The 22,860-nt window shown below is 37.9% G+C and overlaps 3 protein-coding genes and 1 pseudogene across 10 annotated transcripts; 1 reads left to right on the forward strand and 3 right to left on the reverse strand.

Annotated features, from left to right (window-relative positions):
• Nucleotides 1-120: 120 nt before the first annotated feature.
• Nucleotides 121-13,154, reverse strand: LOC121762317 (MAG2-interacting protein 2-like). 8 transcript variants are annotated; one of them, XM_042158155.1, is made up of 14 exons: nt 12,880-13,154; nt 12,668-12,727; nt 11,717-11,803; nt 11,554-11,602; nt 10,658-10,831; nt 9,900-10,101; nt 9,588-9,808; nt 7,985-8,921; nt 6,516-7,483; nt 5,848-5,921; nt 4,991-5,350; nt 3,402-4,593; nt 2,981-3,246; nt 121-2,904 (listed from the first exon to the last, which is right to left on the reverse strand). In XM_042158155.1, exons 3-14 carry the CDS (start codon nt 11,801-11,803, stop codon nt 283-285), a joined length of 7,152 nt encoding a protein of 2,383 aa, XP_042014089.1. In that variant the 5' UTR covers nt 12,668-12,727; nt 12,880-13,154; the 3' UTR covers nt 121-282. The 8 variants fall into 8 exon arrangements, with proteins under 8 accessions (XP_042014089.1, XP_042014088.1, XP_042014091.1 ...); XM_042158154.1 differs by having other exon boundaries at nt 12,668-12,736; XM_042158157.1 differs by having other exon boundaries at nt 12,696-12,778.
• A 2,090-nt stretch (nt 13,155-15,244) lies between these two features.
• Nucleotides 15,245-17,227, forward strand: LOC121760087. Its single transcript, XM_042155692.1, has 6 exons — nt 15,245-15,332; nt 15,532-15,811; nt 16,133-16,338; nt 16,483-16,581; nt 16,719-16,792; nt 16,869-17,227. Exons 2-6 carry the CDS (start codon nt 15,532-15,534, stop codon nt 17,092-17,094), a joined length of 885 nt encoding a protein of 294 aa, XP_042011626.1. The 5' UTR covers nt 15,245-15,332; the 3' UTR covers nt 17,095-17,227.
• Nucleotides 17,126-18,739, reverse strand: LOC121760826 (annotated as a pseudogene).
• A 668-nt stretch (nt 18,740-19,407) lies between these two features.
• On the reverse strand, nt 19,408-20,964 carry LOC121762741 (myb-related protein 306-like). The gene is made up of 3 exons (XM_042158722.1): nt 20,643-20,964; nt 20,368-20,497; nt 19,408-20,278 (listed from the first exon to the last, which is right to left on the reverse strand). The coding sequence occupies exons 1-3, from the start codon at nt 20,773-20,775 to the stop codon at nt 19,666-19,668; spliced, it is 876 nt and encodes a 291-aa protein (XP_042014656.1). The 5' UTR covers nt 20,776-20,964; the 3' UTR covers nt 19,408-19,665.
• Nucleotides 20,965-22,860: the final 1,896 nt, after the last annotated feature.

Raw genomic sequence — 22,860 nt, forward strand, 5'->3', positions numbered from 1 at the left:
CAATAAATGGTTGACAGATGGATTATTTTTATTGACGGACCAAAATAGAAAGAATATCTAATTCATTAGAACTTAAAAAGAATCAATAGAAAAAATCCATCGCTTAAAAACGTAAATAAATTATCGCCACGCCGCAAAACGATTTTCATTCTGTAAAACGAAACATAAATTCATCGTCGCTATTGTAAAATCTGTATATAACAGACCACAATACTTTTTTAGGTGTGGAATTCTGAGCAAAGCAGTAAACTATAGAACATGTGTACATGAATTCTGCACCAGTTACCTAACTTCTCTTGGCAGTAAAGACAGAGCAGATTGCAACAATTTTCCTAACCCGCCCTTGAATTTGCTAACTGTATTCGAAAGAGGTTCGAAGATGCTGGTATTCTCCGATAACTCCTTTTTCTGCAGTTGAAGAACCTGCCTTTCCAGATATGTCCTGAGACTGCCTTCCGCAACGTTGATTAAATTGAGTGAAGCATTCGTGCGCATGAATCTTACAACCAGAAAGCCGGCCAGAACATGTTGATCAGCCTTCACGAGCTCTGCCACAAAACAAGGAAAGATAAGTCTCACGAAGAGGAATCCTTTGTTCCTCTCCTCTCCAGTAGCTCCATCGTGTCTGATAGGTGATGCCTGTACCTCCTGGAACTGACGACACAAGTTACCAACCATGAAGCATAGGTAAGAGAACGTGGTGCCATAAGAAGCCTTTGTTATGATTTTAGACAAAATCCCAGATGATAAAATGAGGACGAAGAAGAAATGGTTCTGCGCAATATCGTCCTGTATGCCTCCTTCCTTCAACTTGTTCTCAATTGCATCCAAGCACTGGATTTGTATTGCCTCGTAAGGGAGCAATAGCGCTATCTTCAGAGCTAAAAAGCAATCCAACTCGAGTATAGTCTGAGTCAGACTACGAGTATCGTCTTCATTCAGCAGTACTCCACAATTTTTGGCAACACTCTGATCAAGCAATCTTAATATGTCAGTCTGGCTCGAGAGCGCTACCATTTTACTTAGTAAGGTCATCCAACAAATATGCAGAGGATGAATCAAGAGGATACTGCTTTCTTTAGTTTCCTTCTCAACTGATTCGTCTTGGAAACTCTCCCAACCTTCATCCCAGTCATCATTGGCCCAGTTATTGGCAGCATCAGATGCATCGAGAGAAGTGCCTTCATCTGTTCTCGTTGTAAAAAGCCCCTCCCACTCAGCCAGTACAGCCAACAAAGCATTAACATGAGATGCGGTAATTGCCAATTCTGATACTCGTAGAAAGCAGGAAACAGCAGAATCAACTGAATGAATATCGTCTGGGGTAATTTCGAGGCTAGGGGAGACAGATGAAACTAGCTGTGACGATTTCAAGGCCACAAGGGTACTTGTAAATCTACTGGGTGCATCTTTTGCAGTTGGGTCATCAGAAATGTTCTCGCGTTTTGGAGTCATGTCCTGCAAATCATCACACCCTTCCCAAGGCAGAAGAAATGCAGAACCTTTTGAAGAAAATGCTTCCGAATCTCTCTTCCTACCAGAGAGAAATTGCAAAAGCTCCAAGGAATATACCCGGATATGGCTTGGCAGCTGCAAATCATCACAGAACATCGACATTCTGTGCCAAACTGCAAGCCTTACTTTCTTCAGTAGCTCCAAGTCTCCTTCCATTTTACTCAGGGACGAAAGTAAATAATGCAAACTCCGATGTTCAGGGGAACCTCCAGCTATTTCTTGTAAGACAGTCTCAAGTATACTTAGATAGAGTTTCGAAAGATCCTGGATGTCAACAGATAATTCTCCACTGGTTGTTATCAACAACGTTCCAGGTGGGAACTTTTCCACTATTGCAGAGAAGACATGAGCTATAGCTTCAAACCCACAGCCACAAAAAATCATTGCTCGACAAAAATTGAATACTTCAGTAGCAACACTGTTTACGAGACCATACGCCACATAATTAACAACTGTGCACCAAACCTGACTGGGTAATACAACATCTTTTACAAGCAAATCCAAGCAAACTTTCAGACATACTATAGAACATTCAGAATAGAACCTTTCTCCTGAAGAATCCAGTGACACCAGATCTTCCACATCATTCATCAACCTGAGCCACAAGTTTATAAGTTTCACAAGGCACTCTTTCCCACTTGTGTCACAAGGAAAGTTTCTCAAGCTTTCATCGATGGGTAAGATGATAGTGAAAAAATGTCGCACTACGTCTAACATATCTTGGTATTCCATCAATATAATATACTTTTTGCATATGTCGAGCAACTGCTCCAACTCATCTATAAAAGAGTTAATATCTTCAGAGCTTTGAAAATGCATCTCATCTCCGGCTCTACACTCTAAAGTGATGAGAGAGCTCATTACATAACGAGTATATACAGATCTCCATGACAAAAGACCACCAGGCACAATATCACCATACATATGAACCAGGTTTTGAACCATCTCTGCTAATGCCACCACATTATTTTCATTTATCTGAGCACAAACTTCATCATTGAAGCAGTCCAAGTTCAGAGTCTGTAACAGCGCAATATTTTTAAAATCAAGGCTCTTAATAAAGGAGACCCTGCTGCATTCTTTCCCAACAATTTTGCAAAATGTAGCTAGCTCAAGGGCACTTCTTTGCACTAGATTTTGGTCAATTTCAGGAGGCAACTCTTTGGATACTTCCATCTGCTTATAGCAATCAGAGAGTATATCGTAGACAAATGCAAGCCTCTGCTTATCATGGCCATCAATTACAGGATAGACAGATGAAGAAATGGACATTATGGCTTCTGCAGCATTAGCAAGTATTTCTTCCTTATATACTGAAACCTCCTCCAGAATATCATCAACACTCCATACATCAGAAACAAGTATAGTTCTAAGGTAATACAGGAGCACCTAAAACGACACAGCACATTGAAATGTTTAATTATAAAAACTTATCACAGCCAAAAAAGTTTGCAAATAGATATACCTTGCTCCGGTCCACTCCATAGGTGTCAGCAAGAATAAGAACATCCTTCAATATTTGCTTCTTCTCGATTCTAACAGATTCAATAAGAGAAAAAATAACACTCTGTATATACTCCATGTCCCCAGAAAAAAAGCGAGAGTTTTCCACTCCAGGAATCAATTTCTCCAATATTCTCGATTCATCGGCAACATTTTTCTGCTGCTCTAATTTGACTTTCCACTCATTCCAAAATGTTGATTGTGCTTCGTGTACTTTAGTGCACTCATCTGGATTTTATAAAACATGAGTTGAGCAATTTTTTAATGGTAGCACGTAGAAACAAAAAGGACTGAGAAAAGAAAAGGAGGGGACTTCTGCAAATATGCTGGGTAAAAAAAAGAAATGCCAAAGTTTTCAAGAATTTACTAGAAAAGAATTTCACCTGAACTGAGTGTCTTGTGTTTTTTTTGAAGTGCATTTGTCAGAGCTTCTCTCCTTTGAGCAGGATTCATGCATTCAACACCATAACTATGCAATAAACTATAAATCATTCCGGCGTTCATCAGGCTAGAGAAGTCATTGTAGTTTTCTCTTATGTTCAGTTGTTCTTCAATTATTTCAGCTCCATGAAAGGCATCTATGAGATTTAACAGCACAGAGCAACCTATAGCATCATCCCCATCTGAAATGGGGGGTTCCATAATTGACTTAGCCAGAGAAGCGATCAGATCATCCTTTGGGATGAAACCACTCCTTGTCAACCATGATAATACAGTCATCACTGCTCTTGTCCTTATACTCACATGCTGGAATCTGGAGACCCAATCTGAAGTAAAACTTTTCCCAAGTTCTCCATCCTCAGACAATTTGAGCAACCACGGGAGCTTTGAGGCAGCAAAAGAATATACTTTCGAATTCTCTTTAAAAAGGTATTCCCAGCCATTTTCAGATGACAGATTTTGAACAACCAGAGAGAGTATACTTTTCAACTTTGCAAATTGTGGCTCCTGGTTCTCAACACTTATGTATCTCCTCTCGAAAAACTCACCTTGGTCATTGGAACTCTGCTCCAATAATTCGGAAGGCACTCTTCCAGTCAACATAGTCAGACTTTCACACTGGTCCTGCAAGTCGAGATCTTTCCATTCCTGAAGCAGCTCACCAATTGATTCCTCATCACAGTTACTCAAAGCAAATCCTAAAAGCAGCTTTTTGGATTTTGAGTCCATGCTCTCAAGAGCTTGACTCCTTGCAATAGCAGCACACAAGTCCCAAATACAACCATGGCCCTTTTTGGCCAAAGCAAGACAGAGATCAGAAGCCAGCTGTATGTCTCCTGTATACGCTGCTTCTCTTGCAATAGCTTCTTGGACTCTTGATATTTCTTCTGGCGAGCTCAATCCAAGAAGTTTAGCAATCTCAATAAGTTCATCAACGTTTAGATAAGATCCACTTTGGCTTGTAACTGCCAACTTAATTATTTCCATAGGATCTTTTATTTGCCTAAATGCCATAGGCAAAAGGTTAACCCCAAGATTTGGAAGTCTAATTGTAACAGCATCAATGATGTCAGCCTCAACCCTGACAGATCTGCTGCTAGGGAAGATATTCAAACACTCCTTAGCCTTCCAGATCTGCACATGAGTTCCACAAAATTTTATTAATTTTATATCACAAGTGTCAAACCAAGACAAAAAATTCAACTCTCGCAAATCAAAACAGCAATCATATAGCTGAGAGGATAGATTAGTAAATCTATAGTTGGAAATACAGTTTTCTATACCAGATCATTGTAAGGCAGAGAAGCCAAAAGACCATAATATCAATGAAGCCTGGATAAAGAGAATATGCATAGAGCTAGTCTCTTGCATTAGTGTTTTTACATTTTTCCTCTTGCCAACGAATAAATTGATAGACACTAGTCAACAACACAATCTAACGTTATTTAATAGAAAGATGCCAATAGAAACACAGTATAGACCCACTACACAATTAATAAGTTAAATATTCTGAGGTAAGAACAAGAATAACCTCAGGGGAAGTAAGAGTCGGCGCTGAGAAGAAATACTCTCTTGCAGCTTGAATAACAAGATTCTCAGCCTTGTCTGTTGCCAGAGCAACAGAACTGGTACCTTTCAAATAATTCCTAGCTAGAGAAAATTTTCCAGCTTTAAGCAATCCTCTGCAGAACTCAATCAACACAAACTCCAAATCTAGAAAAGGAAAAGCCTTTTCCTGAAGAGATTGCAAATCACGCCACATGTGTGCCCAATCATGATCAGTACGGCTTGGTTGCCAGCGAATGAATTTTGAAAGTAAAAGACGGAGAATTTGTTTTACACCCTTCTCATCCAAGTGTGAATTCACAAAGAAGTTAATGGGCTTTGGGACCTAAACAGAGATGAAATAGATGTAATGAGTACCATGAATCAAGGGATGTATTTCTGAAAGAGCATCAAATTGGATATAACCCTTGAAACTGCAGTGCATGTGATGCATGTGCAAAGATGAAATGTATTGACATGCATCCTCAACCAGAATGATGATAGTATAGACAGCTCACAGCGGTAATATCAAGTTACCTTTGCTCTACTTGAAAAGATAAACTGCCTAAGTAATTGAACATTACCTTCAATTCACTTGAAACTATTTAAAACACATCTTGAATTAGTACCTACAAGGTCCTTAAGAAGAACATTAGAATTTTCAGGTCAAGAAAGGAACTATTCACTGCCTTTCAGGTCTTACTGAAATATACTATATATCTTATAATACCAGGAAACAACATAAGCTTCCCTACCTATGTATAAAACAGAGGGAGAAAGCAAAACTATATTGATATCAAGTTTAGCATATAGAAATTAAGCAGACAAGGAAGTTAAGGACACCTGATAGCAAGCCAATAGTCTTCCTGCTTCAACATGGCCCTCTGCAAGTTTAAGCCTTTTCTTTATATCCGCAGCTGGCATATTAAAAAAAGCTTAGTCATTACATGTGATTTAAAACATAATTTGATGCAGACCTCCTGATTTTCACATCCCTTTCTTGGTGTAATCAAATGGAAAATTAAGATAACGAATGGAGATCACATGGAAGAGAAATACAGTACTATATGATTAGACCGTGAGAAAAAGTAGTTCGCATACTATCTGCCTTTTCTAAGTCTGGACATACCTAAAGCAAACTGTGTCGCAAATTCAGAAACAGCAAGTAAACACACTATATTCTTCGTTCTCCGCAGATTTATTAAAAAGTTACAAGAATATATTTGATGAAAGGCTTTAAACATATGGGCACACACTACTACCCAGTGAGAAACTGAGCAGAAAACATTCCGGTAATTATTAGTAAAACTTTGCAAGACAAACACCAATGGTTGAATGAGCAAAGAATACTTGAAATATAGTGATATGAGAGAGAGAGAAAGAGCGAGACACTACTACAAGAAGAAGGTTTGATATCCACTTATCCATTTTCAAGTAAGCAAATTTGGCATTGTGATAAAACAAGCACGGTCTAATTCTCTTGCTATTTATAATAGCTGAAGAAAATGTACCTTGCATCTGTGGCAGTTTAGACAAAATAGTGGACATGGTACTCCACCTATCTACGTCACTGCACAAGTATATACATTTGAGGGCACAATCAACAAGCTCCATTTTGTCTTTAAATATAGGAGGTTCAGCCATGTCTCTGCACCCTTCTTCAATCACTATTAAGCACAATTCTAGTTTGTTTTGTGCAGCAACTTCTTTCAGCCATCTTACAAGAAATGAGTCGGCAGACTTAGCTGGTGTAAGTTGACCAACAGTAGCATCAACCCCAGTCAATACGCTAACCCTCCTTTGCATAAATGGAATACCCTCCTTGTGTAACCTAGGAATCACATTGTTATCTTTAACACCCATCATAATCAACTTGAACTTTTCATAATCTGATAACTGCTCCCAGCTAGCAAGATTCATAGAAAATCTGGAGTCATCTTCATTTTCATCAGAGTGTATAAGTTGAAACAAACAATGAATATCGTCAAGGAAATCTTTCAACTCCGATATGCCCTTACGAATTGCCAAATCAACCAAGTACATGCTGTTTTCTAGTTGGCCACTTAAGGAATCGATATCTCTAGCTCTTTTCTTGTACCAAGAAGAAAGTTCAGATATTGATGGCCACTGAAATGACAGGTATTTCATTGCGATGGGTTCAGTAATAAATTGGATAGAACTCTCATGATTCACATGGAAATTTTTTATAAACATCGCCATCTTTTCACATTCCACCCAATCTTCATCTCTGACAACAACATGTGTGGGGGCAGAAGTTGCAGGAAGCAGATGTCCATAAGATTGAACAGGTATTGTTTCAGGTATAGCAGCTAAAACTTCCAATATAGAGGGAATCAGAGAATATAGGTGACGATTAATGAGAAGATTTAAGGCTCCAATCTTCCCACCTTCTGCAATTACTACAGCAGCTTTGCTGATGGCCAATTCACGGAATCTACTATACTCCTGCATAGAGAATCTGCAAAGCTAAGTTATTAAGTTGCAAGTGAGTGATAACATGAAGAATGATGTTACCATTACAACAAGTGAAAGAGGCTCATTTAACGCCATTCATTAGGTAACCATTTCAGTTCAAATCTAAAGGATGCAAACGGATTCTTGTTATTACAAGTATGTGTCATAACCATGTAACTGTACATCAATCTAGCGGATAAGTATATGCATGTTCATATTCATGTATATGTGTCAGTAAATGATACTTTGTGCCAATGAAACAGAAATACAAGATCATACATATGTTTGCCAACAAGAGAAGTTGATTTTGCAAATAATTATTATCCATATTGTAGAACTCTATTCGGGAATATCAGGAATATGTTTCAAGAGCCAAATTTAGGAGGCAAACTAAGCATTCGCCTATAAATAGAAAAAAAAAAATCCTAGCTCCACAAAATATGAAAGTTACACAAATAGCAAAATATCATCACATAAAAGATAAAGGGTGACATTGAACTACTACCTGCCCATGTTTATCCCAAGAAATGTCTCTAGCCTGTCACTGAACTGCAATAACCTGAGTCTTGTGAGACGAAAATTCCAAATCTGCTCATTCTCATCGTCCTCCAATTCAGAAAATCTGTAAGAGTCTGTTAAGTGAAGCCCGAAAGAAAGCAAAGTCTTTGTTGCATCTTCAGTTGGTCCTACTTTTTCTACACACTCAGAGAGTATGAAACCTTTATCCTTGATAGTGGTTAGTATAGTATTTATCTCTTGCACTCCTTGGGAGGAAGATAACCATTGAGACTTTAGCACTTCATCTTTATCAAGCCCATGACAATCAGCAAAGTCAAGTGCAGCCTGAAACTTTTGATCTCTAATAAGATTGTCATAAAGCTCAATAACAGATCTTTTTGTCAACGACACTAAACTCCACTCCAGCTTTGAAAAGTCAAATTTATCAGGCCTCTCTGTTGTGAGACGATCAATGACACCTTTCTGTTCAGATGGTCTATTGCTATCCTCAGATGAGCTATTCTCTAAAACAAATATGAGCCCCGGGTGCTTATGAGCTCTTTCTAGTAGGGGCATTGAGTATGAAATATCATTCCTCGATACATTTACATGATTAAGAACGTCAACCATGGTGATGATGCCATTTGTTTTTGCTATAGTAAGTACATCATCAGACCACCAAGTAAAATCCACAATATCTTGTAAGAACTCTGTTCCAGTGCTCAAAAAAGAACATGTTTCTTCATCAAATTTAAAAGTGAACAAGCATCCTTTAACATCTAGGGAAGCAACAAGGTTTCCATTAGGTGAAAACAGCACTTTTGGAGATGTAAGTTGGCCATGATATCCTTTTGTTACACGGTATGAACCTTCAGACTCACTAAAAACCACTGGCTCCATTTGCAAAGTTTGTTTTCGTCGCCAAATAGATACAGTATAGGATCCTGAAACAGAAGAGTTGTGTAATTTGATTATTAGACAACAAATGTATTGCAAATTCTTGTGAAATTAAGAGCAACTAGTAAGGAAGGAAAATTGGTAACATTTGCAAAGGCTTGAGCAACTATAGTTTCCAAACAGGGAAACCGCATCTGTTCATATTGTCTATATTTTACACAAGATGGTGAACTCGTCATTGTAAAATTTTGAGAAGCTCAAATTAGACCACTTGAGCTTTTGAAAAAAAATAAGATTTCTCTAATTTCTTAGCTAGCAAAAGAAAATATTCTGTGACTGATAAATCTGCATGAACACAAAGAATCAATTGAAACTTTGCGTGAAACTTTAAAATTCATGCAATGCACCACAAAGTTGTAAGACTTGGTGTTATAGTCTACAGAATAAGCACTAGGATAAGTCAGACAACCCTAGGGAACAACCAAACAATGTAATCATAATGATCCTTAATTGGCATCTCAAATGTCTATAGTCTTAATAAAGAAGTTCGTGCTTTGGTGTACCATGCTACAACCATCGATGGTCCATCTAGGTGACTTATAATATTCCTAGCTGGCTGATGGATTTTGTGTCACGGAATACTTGTTCATTAATGATCATTTCTTTCCCCCTACAAAAAGTTATTAAGAATGAGAAAGAATGTCAGAAAATACCAGCACTCTCATTAACGGCAGATTTGCTATCAGTAGAGCTACTGACTATGGCAAATAAAGAAAGTTCTGGATGATAGTCCCAGCAGCAAATTTCTGAAGGAAATTGTCTAAGCATCGATGAATTATTCAGGGCTTTAGCTGAAGAAATGGAAGCACTAGGATCCTTTGATATCTCGATATCATGAAAAGAACCATCTGCAGCAAAGACTGTGAAGTTACACCTGCCAAAAAAATTGTATTCATATAGAGTTTTGATCCAACATCTGTGGAAGACAAATTTTTAAAGATAAAGACACATTTAGTCAAACTTACAAGTAAGATTTCTTTTCAGAAGCATCATCTTGCAAAATCAAGCCAACAATAGGTGACGATAAATTCAAATGCCTCTTTGTAATTCTTGTCATTTCTTCTCCGTATGGTTTGACAACGTATATGGTGCCAGTATCATCAACAACTCCAAGTAATTCATGAGACTCAGACCAGGTCCCGCATGTGAATATACTGGCAGACTCACCTACATCAGCGAAAACATCTAAGACAATCAATATCAACAGCAAAATTTATTCAAGAATCAGATTGACATATTATTCAGGGGAACTTCCTAGATCTTTAAATATTCTCTTTGTACCAATGGGTGCAATGATAAGCTTCAAATCTCATCAGAGAAAAATCAAATTGTTGGGCTATTTATGACTCCTCTTAAATTGTCCACAACTAATAGTTATTTGGGAATTTGGCTACTTTTTCATGATCTCAAGAGCAAAGGAGAAATAAGCTTCAGAAACAACATATAACACCAGAAGCAAGATATTACACAACTTTCTATAGGTCTACCAGACTACCACTACTACCAGCATGAGTGTAAAGAGGAAAATTAAATGATAAACCTTAACAAATTAAAGAAAATTAGAGTTCGCCTCAAATTCCCAAATAAATATAATTCTAAAAAAGCTTCAATTTTATAATTTCATGTAATGATACTCATACACAATTATCCTTTAACAAAAGTGTCCAAAATAGTAATGATTTCCTGAAGATTCACGCAACATTAAAACATACGTAAATCTTACATGTCAAAATTCCTACAGGCTCCTGGTAGTCATTTTCTTTCCGCAAAATTGTTATTTGATTGCCATAAGCTACAGCAACATAATCACCACTAGCAGACACAAACAAGGACACCAATCTTCTAAATCTTCGCGTTTGTCTGTACGCACTCCATTTCTCTTTGAGTTGAGTAATCCCTTCATGGCACAAAAGAACAGAAAAAATTGCATCAGCAACAAAGTAATCACCGCATAAATAAAATAAATTAGTAGAAAAATAAACAAATAAGGGAAGAAAAAAATCCAAATGCTTAAACAAACTTCAAAAGGATGAAAAATGAGCTTTAAATTTGAATATCAATTTCTTCATATTGAAATTAATATTTCCTACCTATATCATTCAATCAACACTATACATCAATGCCAAATAACTTCACTCTACTAGGCACATTACTTCTCAACTGAAACAAAGTTAGAGCAAAATTCAACAAATTACCAAACCTCTAACAAAACTCAAATCGCTATACTCAAATAATCAAGTAAAGTCAAATCGTCAAATTCACAGTAAACAAGTACACTATATATTGATGCCAAATAACATCGATTTACTGGCACATTACTTCCTAACTGAAACAAAGTTAGAACAAAACTCAACAATTACCAAACCTCTAACAACACTCTAATTGCTATACTCAAATAAACAAGCAAAGTCAAATCGCCAAATTCACAGTAAACAAGTACACTATACATAGATGCCAAATAACATCACTTTACTGGGCAAATTACTTTCCAACTGAAACAAAGTTAGAATAAAACTCCAACAAATTAAATCACCAAACCTCTAACAAAACTCAAATCGCTATACTCAAATAAACAAGCAAAGTCAAATCACCAAATTAACAGTAAACAAGTTCACATACCTCGAAATGGAAGATATGAAAGTAAACCACCCCCGTCGCCATCTGTCAGCTTAACAAACGAAAAAATCAAACAATCAACTATACAGAAACTGGGTCGGAACTAAACAATTCAGCAATAACAATCAATCAAAACATAAAGAAAAAATAAACAAGGCACAAAAACCTGTTGCTTCGGAGGATAATTGGAAGAGTAAGGTCTGGAAACATGACGTCGCGTCTCAAACAGTGCCTTATGTATGGTCTCCCCCATCTATATACGCACAATTAATTCAACACATACATCAAATCTATCTATCTATCCATACATACATAAAAGTGCAGTTCTTTTGGCTGGCCAATTCCTGCCAAACTTCATGATTTTTTTAAACCATATATCAAAATTAAGAGCCATGACTGCCATAGTATATTTATTAGGGTCAAATTTTTGCATCACAAATAAATTTGTGATGGATGTTGACAAATTAAGAATGACACAAAAATTTAAACTTTAAAAAGTCCATGAAAAAATCAATTTGTAGAAACAGAGGAAGATACAAAACTACAATACATAGTTGAAAAAATCGCATGACAAAATACATATAGAAGGAAACTGACATATATTCTATCTTAAGTAAATAAACTGTTCAAGCCATAAGACTTCTTGGAAAAACCATCATCACTAAGTTCGGGGCAGCAGAGCCAGACCACGAGGATCTACATATTCGTATTTAACTATATGCAAATTTTAGTTTAACTATATTCCTGTTGTGTTCAGAAAAACATATTTTTGATTTTGGGGTGGCCGCCACCAGCGTGGGGCGCATACATCAGGTGCGCACAGGCGCACACCGCTGCTAATTTAGTCGATGAAATCTAATGTGTAAGCGTCCTGGCTCTTGGAACCTAAGTCTATATTTGAGGACTTATCCGACTCACAACCAACAACAACCTACTGTCAGTGTTGTTTTTTATCAATTTTAATCTAAATCCCCAAATTCAAAAAAAAAAAGAGAAATGAATTAACATATGTTTTTTTATATCAATTTGATTCCATGGAATTGTTGAGTGTTTAGGGTTAACTGTCTTTTCAATAACAACAATCAACCCACATTACAATGTAAGCAGCAATACATACCGAGAATCCGGCCAGAATCCCCGCTCACCTAGGATTAACCAATCGTCCCAAAGCTCCTTGCTGCAAAAACTGTTGGAAGAAATCCGTTTGATTTGAAGAATAGATTTGCACCTGATTTGCTTGAATTCAAATTGGGGAAGAACATGATCTAAACCATAGCTTGAATTTGAATCTGAAATTGAATGAATGAGAGGTGTAGGGAGGTTTCTTACACAAATTGAAGGTACAACTAGCCTAGTATCGCGGAATAAGGTAACGGCAGCGGCGTATCGGCCGGACAGCCGCTTGCAGAGAGAGTGATAGGAGTACGTTTAGGTGTGCAGAGTGAGAGGTCGAGATAGAGATGGGACGGGGATGCAGCTGCGGCGTGGTTGATGCAGCGAGGCGGTCACTGATCGCCGGAGAAGCGATGGCACGTCGCTGTGAGTGTCTGTGTGTTTGACACGGTGAGGCGTATACTCAACTTTTTAGTTTTCTCTTTCCTTTATTTAATTTTCTATCTTTTCCTTTTTCTTATGTCATATAGTAAATCACAGTATAAATCTTGATTATGTATTATGAATCTGTTACGATATTTATTAAATACCCAATGTGCTCTTAATAAATACCATTAAAAATATTTTTAGTCCAAAAAAACTGAAAAATGTAAGTGTTTAAAATTGGTGCAAATTGCAAATTAAGAGACTTCGCATAAGTACTTTTTTTTTAGAGACCACCAATGTACAAACATCAAAGTTCAATAACTACTTATAAAATTAATTCTTTATTATTTATGAAAAGTAAGCCATGTATACCAAGTATATATTTCAGCGATATTTCATCAAAAATCACACTCAAATAGTAACTTTTTTTGCTATCTTTAATCCATTCATTACACATTTAACTTTGTGAAATCAAATCGAGATTCCTATATTAGAACAAATAAAGTACTTATTAAGTACTCCTCCATCCCAAGAACACCGCCACCGCTAGTGGCAGTTACACGAGCAACGGTCCATCTCCTGTGGATCTGAACGCTTAGTCGGAAGGGAGTTCCGGCACGCCTACGTCTATTTTTAGACGTCCCATTGGCACCAAGGCTGCCAAAGCCCACGCCAAAGAGAAGGCGAAGGCGGTCGCGTCTGGATCGGCTCCCCCGCAGGCTGCGCCTCCTCCGTCTGCTCAGCTCATGGCCTCAGCGATCGAGGAGTTCGGTGGTTTTCGCGAGGTGGTTAAGTATAGGTTTATACTTGACGCACAAAACAGCCTTCATTAGGAAACCGATCCGAAAAAACGACAAAGGACTGAGAGGATGATCAAGAATTTGAGCCATAAGTTAAATTTAGATGACTAGTTAGGTTTTTTTTAAATTTAATAATTTAGTTTAGTGATGTAATTTTTTTAGCTAAGTATGATGTAGTTTTTTTTAATTAAGTAATGTAGTTTTTTTTTAAATTTTGTGGTGTTTAATATAATATATTTTGGTACTTTAGTAATTAAAAACAGAATTAAAAAATAATAATATTAAAAATTAAAAGCAAATTGAGTTTCACCACTAGGGCTCCACCATTGTAGAAAGAAGGAGCATGCTGATATGGCAACCACTAGGGCTCTCACTAGGACATCCATTGTGGATGCTGTAAACAGAGTAGTAGTCTAGTAGATGAAACAAGTTTATATAATACTGGGTAAATATAGACATTATTGATACACTTAAATTCTATATTGTGAGTGATCAATTTTATACATTTTCATACGAGAAAAATAAAATTAATACTACCTAGCTAGAAGCGTCAAACTGGTCCAGTCTCAACCGTCAAACAAGTTACTCCCAATTCACACAAGTACGCCCCGTTCACATACTCCTCCAACTCGTAGTCAGTACGCCCCGTTGCGTACTCTTCGTTGGGCTCGTTGGATGGGAGTGGGACTGGGACTGGGACGGATGGCGCATTTTCCTTACGCACCATCTTCTTCCTCATCCTCGGCGGCTCAGGGGTAGGGGCAGGAGGTTACCCACAACTGGGCTCCATGTCCTCAACTTGTTACGCGTCGGTGTTGAAGAACAGATCAAACTCAGAGTCATCCACAAAAATGGACCCTACAGATCCAGGCGTCTCGACCCGGTACTCTTCGTGGCCGGGCCAACGGGCACCACTGCCGCCTCCGCCGCCGCCAAGCATCGGCATATCGTCGACACCGTGGGGGTTTGGGAATTGACTCGGATCCATTCTTGAAAGTATGAAATTGAGAAAAGAGAAGAGAAAGAGAGTAGAGTAGAGAGTGTTGGTGTGTGAAAAGTGAATGAGGGTTGTATTTATAAAGGTTTAATAAAGAAAAAATAAATATAAATAAAAAAATCGCAAAAACAGTCAAGATCGGGCTCGGGTGCGGCTTTGCAATGGACGCCCTATGGGGACGACCGATCTTTCGGTCTTCTCTCTCGGGCGCCCCATCCATCGGGCGCCTACAATGGATGCCCGACGACCCCGAGCCCGATCTCGGGCAATCGGGCGTGAGATCGGGCATACTTTGTGGATGCTCTTAAAGTTGATATTACGTTGTCCATCTAATATTCAAATTAAAAATTAATGAAAATGCTTTTTATTTAATTGCCCGAGTAAGAGCACTTAATTTTCCTATTGGATTCTCATCTCTTGATTTGCGCTGCAGCCCTAATTTTGAGGTAAGAAGATGAACAATTTCATTTCCTTTTAGTTGGATTTATGAATTATTCTGTTGAAATGGAAGATTGCAAATTTATTCATCTATCTACACGCCTTTGATTCAAATCGCATAATTTACTTCCGTTGGCAATAAAATTATCGTCATTCGCCTCAGAAATTATAAAATTTGAACCGAAATAACAAACACTTTGTCAATAGATGTACCTGAACCGGCCGTTTTGGAGCGACGCCGTGAAGGAGAAGGCGAAGGCGGAGCAACAGTCGCCGGTAGCGGAGCTGGTGAAGTCTCTCGACAAGCAGCGCCTCTATCGCGAGGTCACCCTCGCCCTCCGCACCGGCTTACGCGAGGCCCGAGCCGAATTTTCGTTCCTCCGAATCCGCGGTCTCCGCAGCATTCTCAAGTTTCTCCGATCCGTTGCTCAGTCCGACGACACCATCAATCTCTTCTGCCACTCCCAATCCATTCCCGCACTCCAAGGTTCTTATCCAACAGATTTGACTCTTCAATTCGTCAATGATTCTGTTTATCTGGATATGCAATCTAGTTATTAGGGTTTCATTCTCAATTTTGCTCCATTCTTCGTTTACATTGTTCAATTTATGCTCACTTAAGCAAACTCGACCTCAGTATTGGGTGGAGCAATGTATGTCATAAACACTTAGCTTTTCACAGTCATTGGACTTAGCATCACCTCTTATATCTGCAGTGGTAATCAAAAGCATATAGAAGCTTCACAACCTCTGTATTTCTCTTGTAAACTAGTAAATTATATGATGAAAATTAGGCTTCGTGTAACAGTGGTGCCGGTTCTGTTTCAACACAGCCTTAAAGAGGCTGAGGATCAGTCTGTAACTAATTTGAATCACATCTTCTCCGTGGAACCCATGAAGATAAGCAGCCCGACTACTGATGCCGAAGTGGCTATTGCACTACGAGTTCTTGAAGGTTGTTGTCTTCTTCATAGCGAGAGCACAATCTTGGCTCACAAGCACAAGGCAATCATGGTATGTTTTTGGAAATTCCGTGTTTCCTCTCGTCAATGCCAACTTGATCATCGACACCGTGTTGGCTGAAATTCTGCAATCTGCTCACAAGTTTTGATCATGCTTTGCTAATGCAAGATTTTTGCTTCCATTGATGTTTGGTAGGCCCTGATGAATATTTTGTCAACTCGTGGAGTACTCGAGCAAGGTGCATGCCTCGATGCTTTGGTTGCAATCATGCTAGATTCATCTTCCAATCAAATGGTAATCTCTTAATGCCTCATAACAGAATCAGAAACTTTGAACCGTAAACAATACTAAACGGTTTTCTCGCTTCCCTACATTGTCTTTGGGAATATATTTACTGATCGAATGATCGCTTCTGCTTACTTACGTGCCAGGATTTTGAAGAATGTAATGGCATAGAGGAAGTTGCTCTTCTTATAAAAGACACACAAGTAGAGGAAAATCTAAGGTATACCTGTTTGTATCACCAGTCTCCCAAGCCAATTATATTTTTCAGTTGCATGATTCTATCATCGTGTGATCAGGTTGAAATGCGGTGAATTTCTATTGCTACTTATTGGGCATGTCAATGGAAGGGAAACACCTCCGATGATGACCATACACGATGATATAAGGCAATACCTGGGTGAAAAATCTGCCTCCTTAATATGGGCAGCCAGCCAGTTTGGATCAACTCTGGACCCGGAGCAAAGGCTTACAGCATTGCAGATTCAAGCCCGAAGGGTGCTCGAATCAATCAATCTTTACTGAGCAGAAAACAATTGACAGGTTTTTAAACATTCTAGTTTGTACCATAAGCTGTTAGATTATCCAAAACATGATTCTTAAGTTTCTGAGCTGTAAGATTATCCAACATGTCATAAATATCTTTAGCTCTCTTGTATGATTTGTCTCATGCCATAAACACATGAGTTTCATCTCTATCCTCGATCCAATTGCACCCTGGTGTCTTATCAACTCTTCATCCTTCATCCGCTGTCTTATTCCTCTCAGTTTACTCCATCTCCCTGTCGAAGCATACAAATTCGCTGGTATGTGTGCAGCCTTCTCACCCACACCAACTGCCCCGTGTATAATGCAACCACCAATCAAGGCGCCCCAGATCACTGAATCAGCCTCTCAACCATCCCATATGGGTGCTCAGCTTCCCTGCCTGGGCAAGTAGGTCGACCATGCACATATAGTGCTTCAACGTCCGTGCTATTACACAATAACACCCCATCAGATCAAAGAACTTCTGCTTAGACTCCACTGCACCGGCATGCACACACGAAGACAGAAACTGAAACTTCCAGGAAAGTCACATTACATTGTCCGGTTCCGAGCCACCATCTTTTTGAAAAAAAGCTATCTCCTCCTCGCCATATCCATGCTTCGCGTATGCGTTCAGCATTGCGTTCTGAGTCACCAGAACTCCATAGCCTCCCATTCAGCATACTCCATAACTCCACACTTTGTGAACATATCCACGAGCGCAGCTTGATGTACCAATCCTTCTCGAATCCACATATGATAGCATAAGCATGAACCTGCTAGCCTCTTTCAACACTAGCCAGCCTCTGGCTATCCTAACGTTGTAGATACAAATTTACTCTGCAGTTGAGAAAACAGCTACGGAGCCATCTCATGGTGCCCACTCTCCACACATCCGACTACAATCATGTTCCATGTGTACACATCCAGTTCAAATCCATCATCTCTCGCGTGTTGGATAACACCTTCTACACTCTGATCTCGTTGCAGTGAGCATAGCCATAGAGCAAAGCAATGAAGCATTCCATATAACTATAATATCCATAGCTTCCACCTTTGCATCACTTTCTCTGCAGCTTCTACTTTGTTGCACTGGCAATACATGAGCGCGCCACCAACAAAAGAGTAATGTATCGATCCCCAGCCTCAGAGATCTGGTCTCTGCGCAAGCACCAAGAGCACTGCCTAGGGTGAAAGAATCAGGTTTGGTATCTCATTTCTTCACCAAATCTATAAGTAAAACTCAAAGCCTCATTAAACATTGAATTATCTGCATAGCCCGAGATTATGGAGTTTCCATGAGATCAAGCCTTTGATCCCATTGTATCAAATAGCTCTATTGCCTTGGGAATCTCCTTGTTATTGCAGTATCCTGCAAATTTGCAATCACGGTGTTGAAAGACACCGCGCCCTCAATGAACACGTTGAGAAGATGTTGAGAGCAGTATCCACACCTCTGGAACAGATCTATCAATACGCTGACAACGTACGGGGTAGACATGAATCCAAGAAACACAGTCTCTTTCCATCATAAACCTTCTTGGCATTGGTAGAACTCTGGCCTTTCTATCCAGTTCCCCGCATAAATATGTTGTAAAACTCCGGCCTTTCTATTCAATGCATAGTAATGAAAACTACTCATTTTATAGAAGTATAAAACATTTAATTTTGATAGTTTTAGAATATATTTTTAGCTCCATACACAATTAAATACTCTAATGTAAAAAAATATGACATCTGATAATAATAACGTTTGAAAAATCTTCAGTTGTAGAAAAATTTAACATATAAGAATACGTTATGGTGACTCTAGCCATTGAAACTAAAATTTAAGATTTCTAAATCAAAATGAAACTTATTTACTTCGATAAATTTAAAAGCATGTTTCACAATTCAGAATGTTTCTTGTAGTAAAATTTGATTGTTCAGTTATCAATTATATGTAAGGATCTTCAAAAACAATTTGCAATATTAATGTAAAGCTGTGATAATATTATACGCCTAAAATATGAAAAGGGATGCAATTTCACTTTCAGGTTAAATCATAGATGTTGACAATTTGTTAAGCTTCTTCCTTAGAATTAAAATCCAAATAAGAGATAGTACTAGTATTTATTTCTCTAGAATTCAATAATATCCCAGCTCATAAAGTTATATACTTATATATTGTCACCAACAAAAATGGCAAAATCTCGTCTAGGAATATCTTTAATTGAATTTTCATTTACTAATTAAACTCCTTTGATGGTTCATCATTAACTAAGTTGGGCAAAAATCTAGCTAATAGTACTATAAAGTAAAAAAACTAACTAAAATCAAACCCTAATTAATTCCAATTTCTCATAAAGTAGAAACATTCAGAGCTTAATTATTTCTATCCAGCACATATGCAAAAGCTACTAATAATTACACTTTGAGATCTCCAAAACACCATTAGTAATCAGAGATCATTTACATACATGAAGTTAAAAATAAAAACCATCAGTTGAAATATCCTCCAAAAAAAACACAATTTCATTAATTAAACTAAACTCCTGAGTTGTTTTGAAGAAATCTTAGTATTTTTCTTCAAAACAAATCAGCAGTTTCACCCAAAGCCATATCCAACAAATCCCCATCCTGCCCCTGCGCAGCAGCATCGTCAAGAAGCCACTTCTCCAGAAAAGTGAGGGGCATTTGCGTCTCAAACTTGACCTCACGATCCATCTCCATCTCCACCGACGCCGAGGCCTCCGAATTCGACGAGTTGAAGCTGTGGAACGTCCCTTCGCTAGGGCTGGAGCTCAATCCAGCGGAGAAGTTGTTGTTGGTGAAGGAGCTGCTATCCGAGGAGACGGCCTCTGAAGACTTGTTCATCCACTTCTTGAGCAAACGAGCGATGTTCTGGGTGCTGGATGCATACGTTGTTGTCTGAGCCTCCTCACCTCTTTGAGTTGGTATGGTTTTGTTTGATTCCACGGCCGGTTTGTCGATAGAGAGAGCTTCACATAGGGCTTGTTTAGCAGTGTGGATATCGGTCTGAAGCCGTCTCTCCCACTGCCCTTTCGAGATCCATTTCGACTCCGATGAATCCCCCTTTCCGCCCTCAATCTTCCCCAGCTTCTTCTTCAAGTGCGTGTTCCAGTAGTTCTTGATGTCGTTGTCTGTTCGCTCCGGGAGATACGAAGCTATGGCGGCCCATCTACAAACAAAATAAGCACACAACACATCAATATCAGATCTAATCAAAACCCTAATTTCGAATCATTGTGTTAAATTAAATCAAATCACCTGTTGCCGAGGAGGGCTTGGAGGTGGATGATCATCTTCTCCTCCTGCTCAGTGAAGTTGCCGCGGCGGATCCCCGGCCGGAGGTAGTTTGTCCACCGGAGGCGGCAGCTCTTGCTGCATCTCAGTAGACCTAGAAAAATGAAAAATGAGGAAAAAATTAATATGCAATCAAAGAAGAAGGTGGCACTATTTATTGCATAGCATTAAATGATTTCAACTAACTCAAACATGTTTAGAGATTAGATCAAGATTTGTGATGCTTGATTAATTAGTACCTGTATTAGTAGGAACAGCCCTCCAATTGCCCGGGCCGTGTTGCTGGATGTACGAGACGAGGACGATGTCTTCCTCTGGCGTCCATGGCCCTTTCTTCACTCCGATTTTATCACAGCAAGGTGGTCTCCCCATTTCAATATAATTCTTCTCACAAATAGTGCACTAGCTAGTTTTCAGTGTGTGTGTATTGAAAGAAAAGAAGAAGAAAAAGAAAGAGGGTTTCTTTTGTTTTGTTTTGTTATCTTGGTGTTGAATCTTGGAGAGATTGTAGAGACAGGAGTCTAACTTGTCCAAGGAAATATATAGAAAAAAGACCAAGTTCTTTGGTGGTGAGGCTGACTATAGGAAAATGGCTATTTAATCTTCGAAATAGTCAAATGTAGACAGCAAAGAGCATTTACTCTTGTGTTTCAAAAAGTCAGCTGTTTGCTTATGAGCCATGTTCTCTCTCTCCATTTCTTTTTGTTTTTTTTTTCTTTTTAATTTTTCTCTTAAGGGTATCCATTAATCACTGCGCACCTTATAAAACCGCGTGGGAATTAATGTGGACATTTTCATGTATTAATAGGAGTTAAAAATGAAAAATGTGTTAATAGGTATAATACGAAAACATGTGTTTTGCAGCTAAATTGTTTAATTACTTGTATCAGCCTTAATGCATGATAAATGAATTATTGATTTGAAGAAGTAAAGAAATTATTGGATTTTGCGTAAATAGTTTTAATCTGTGTATCTCTAAATCACATCGCTCTTAAAAAGCTAGGTAGAGTCATCATTTTCAATAATTAGGGACGAAATTAATTGAAGAAAAATCATGAACACTTTTTTAATCATATTAGCCATTTGTCACTTTCTTAAGGATAATAGTGCATATGCCTTTGGCTTGTATAATAAAGATTTCATATGTAATATCGACAATCAATTCAAGATTAAAAAAAACAAGTCTTGGGCTAAGGTTTGGTCACTCAAATTTGTCCGCATACTTTAAATACCAATTAAGGTCTTTTCTTATATTTATTTTGACAATAATGATAATTTTGTTAGAAGTCCATGTTGATACGCAATGAAAATATAAGAAAATAGATAGATTCATAATATATATTATGTGTTAATTAAGCATTTAAACACAAAAGACAGAAACATTTACTTGGCGCGTTACTAATTGTTTCTCGTGTTTATTCGAATTATACATGTGAATCCATTACTTTTGATATCCACACACATATGAACATGATGTAGAAATATTCTCAATACTCAATTTAATCTGAAAAAACTAAGAAATTCTGAAATAACTAAGAAATTCTAATCTAGCTAGCTAGCACTTTTATTTTTAGGTCATAAATTTGGAATTTATTTTTTAGTATAATTAAATTAGTATTTTAAGTGTAATGAGATATCACTTAATAAAAAAAATAATGATATATTAATTAAATACCTTAATTCTTACTTAAAATATAAATAGTGTAAGTAGTTTAGGACGAGCCGAAACAAAAAAGTGTGAATAATATACATGAGACAGAAAGAGTATATTAATTGTATCATAGACTCTGAGTCCATGATCTTATATGCTTTTGTACGTAGAATCGAATATTAATTAATTAAAAAACAGTATCATAAATTCATAATATAGGCCATATGGCTGTCAAATTTAACTTTCTAATATAGCAAAAACATAATCACAACCTAAAAAAAGTAGTGTAATATCACTTTAGATGGTAAGAACAAGTTTTGAGTTTTGACACAGTGATTTCCTAATTTCAATGAACTTAGGGTTCAAGGAAAGAGAATGAACCCTAACTCCAAATAAAACTAATGAGCATGCCCCATTATATTGCCCCTCTTCTTATCTTTCTTCTCTTAATTTTTTTAATCACAAAATTATACTATAAAGTTACCGAAAGTATGACACTTCTGGAGAGAGTTAAAAAATTGCGTGGCTTCTAATCAAACTATGTATTCAAATTCGTGTTCGCTCACTTTCTAATATAATCGCGAATTGCTCAAATATACCAAAATTGAAATTAATCAAGAACCATGATGGAGTACGGACTAAACAAGCCCAATAGCAGTGACAGCCCATCAGCCCAAAGCCCAAGGAAGAGTATCAGTTCGGCATTACCAAAGAGGTCGGCCCCAGCCTACAGCTCGGTACAAGCCGACCAATCAGTTCGGCATTACCAAAGAGTTCGGCCCCAGCCTACAGCTCGGTAAAAGCCG

This window comes from Salvia splendens, chromosome 13 (genome assembly GCF_004379255.2).
Source record: "Salvia splendens isolate huo1 chromosome 13, SspV2, whole genome shotgun sequence".
NCBI lineage: Eukaryota > Viridiplantae > Streptophyta > Magnoliopsida > Lamiales > Lamiaceae > Salvia > Salvia splendens.

Coding starts and splice junctions, on each gene's coding strand:
- LOC121760087 (XM_042155692.1), top strand. CDS start 15,532: ATGTACCTGAACCGGCCGTTTTGGAGCGACGCCGTGAAGGAGAAGGCG. Junction 16,339..16,482: donor ACAAGCACAAGGCAATCATG/GTATGTTTTTGG, acceptor GATGTTTGGTAG/GCCCTGATGAATATTTTGTC. Junction 16,793..16,868: donor CAAGTAGAGGAAAATCTAAG/GTATACCTGTTT, acceptor TCGTGTGATCAG/GTTGAAATGCGGTGAATTTC.
- LOC121762741 (XM_042158722.1), bottom strand. CDS start 20,775: ATGGGGAGACCACCTTGCTGTGATAAAATCGGAGTGAAGAAAGGGCCA. Junction 20,498..20,642: donor GGCTGTTCCTACTAATACAG/GTACTAATTAAT, acceptor TCATTTTTCTAG/GTCTACTGAGATGCAGCAAG. Junction 20,279..20,367: donor CAAGCCCTCCTCGGCAACAG/GTGATTTGATTT, acceptor TTTTGTTTGTAG/ATGGGCCGCCATAGCTTCGT.
- LOC121762317 (XM_042158155.1), bottom strand. CDS start 11,803: ATGGGGGAGACCATACATAAGGCACTGTTTGAGACGCGACGTCATGTT. Junction 10,832..11,553: donor TTCATATCTTCCATTTCGAG/GTATGTGAACTT, acceptor TGTGCCATGAAG/GGATTACTCAACTCAAAGAG. Junction 10,102..10,657: donor GCCTGTAGGAATTTTGACAT/GTAAGATTTACG, acceptor TCGCTGATGTAG/GTGAGTCTGCCAGTATATTC.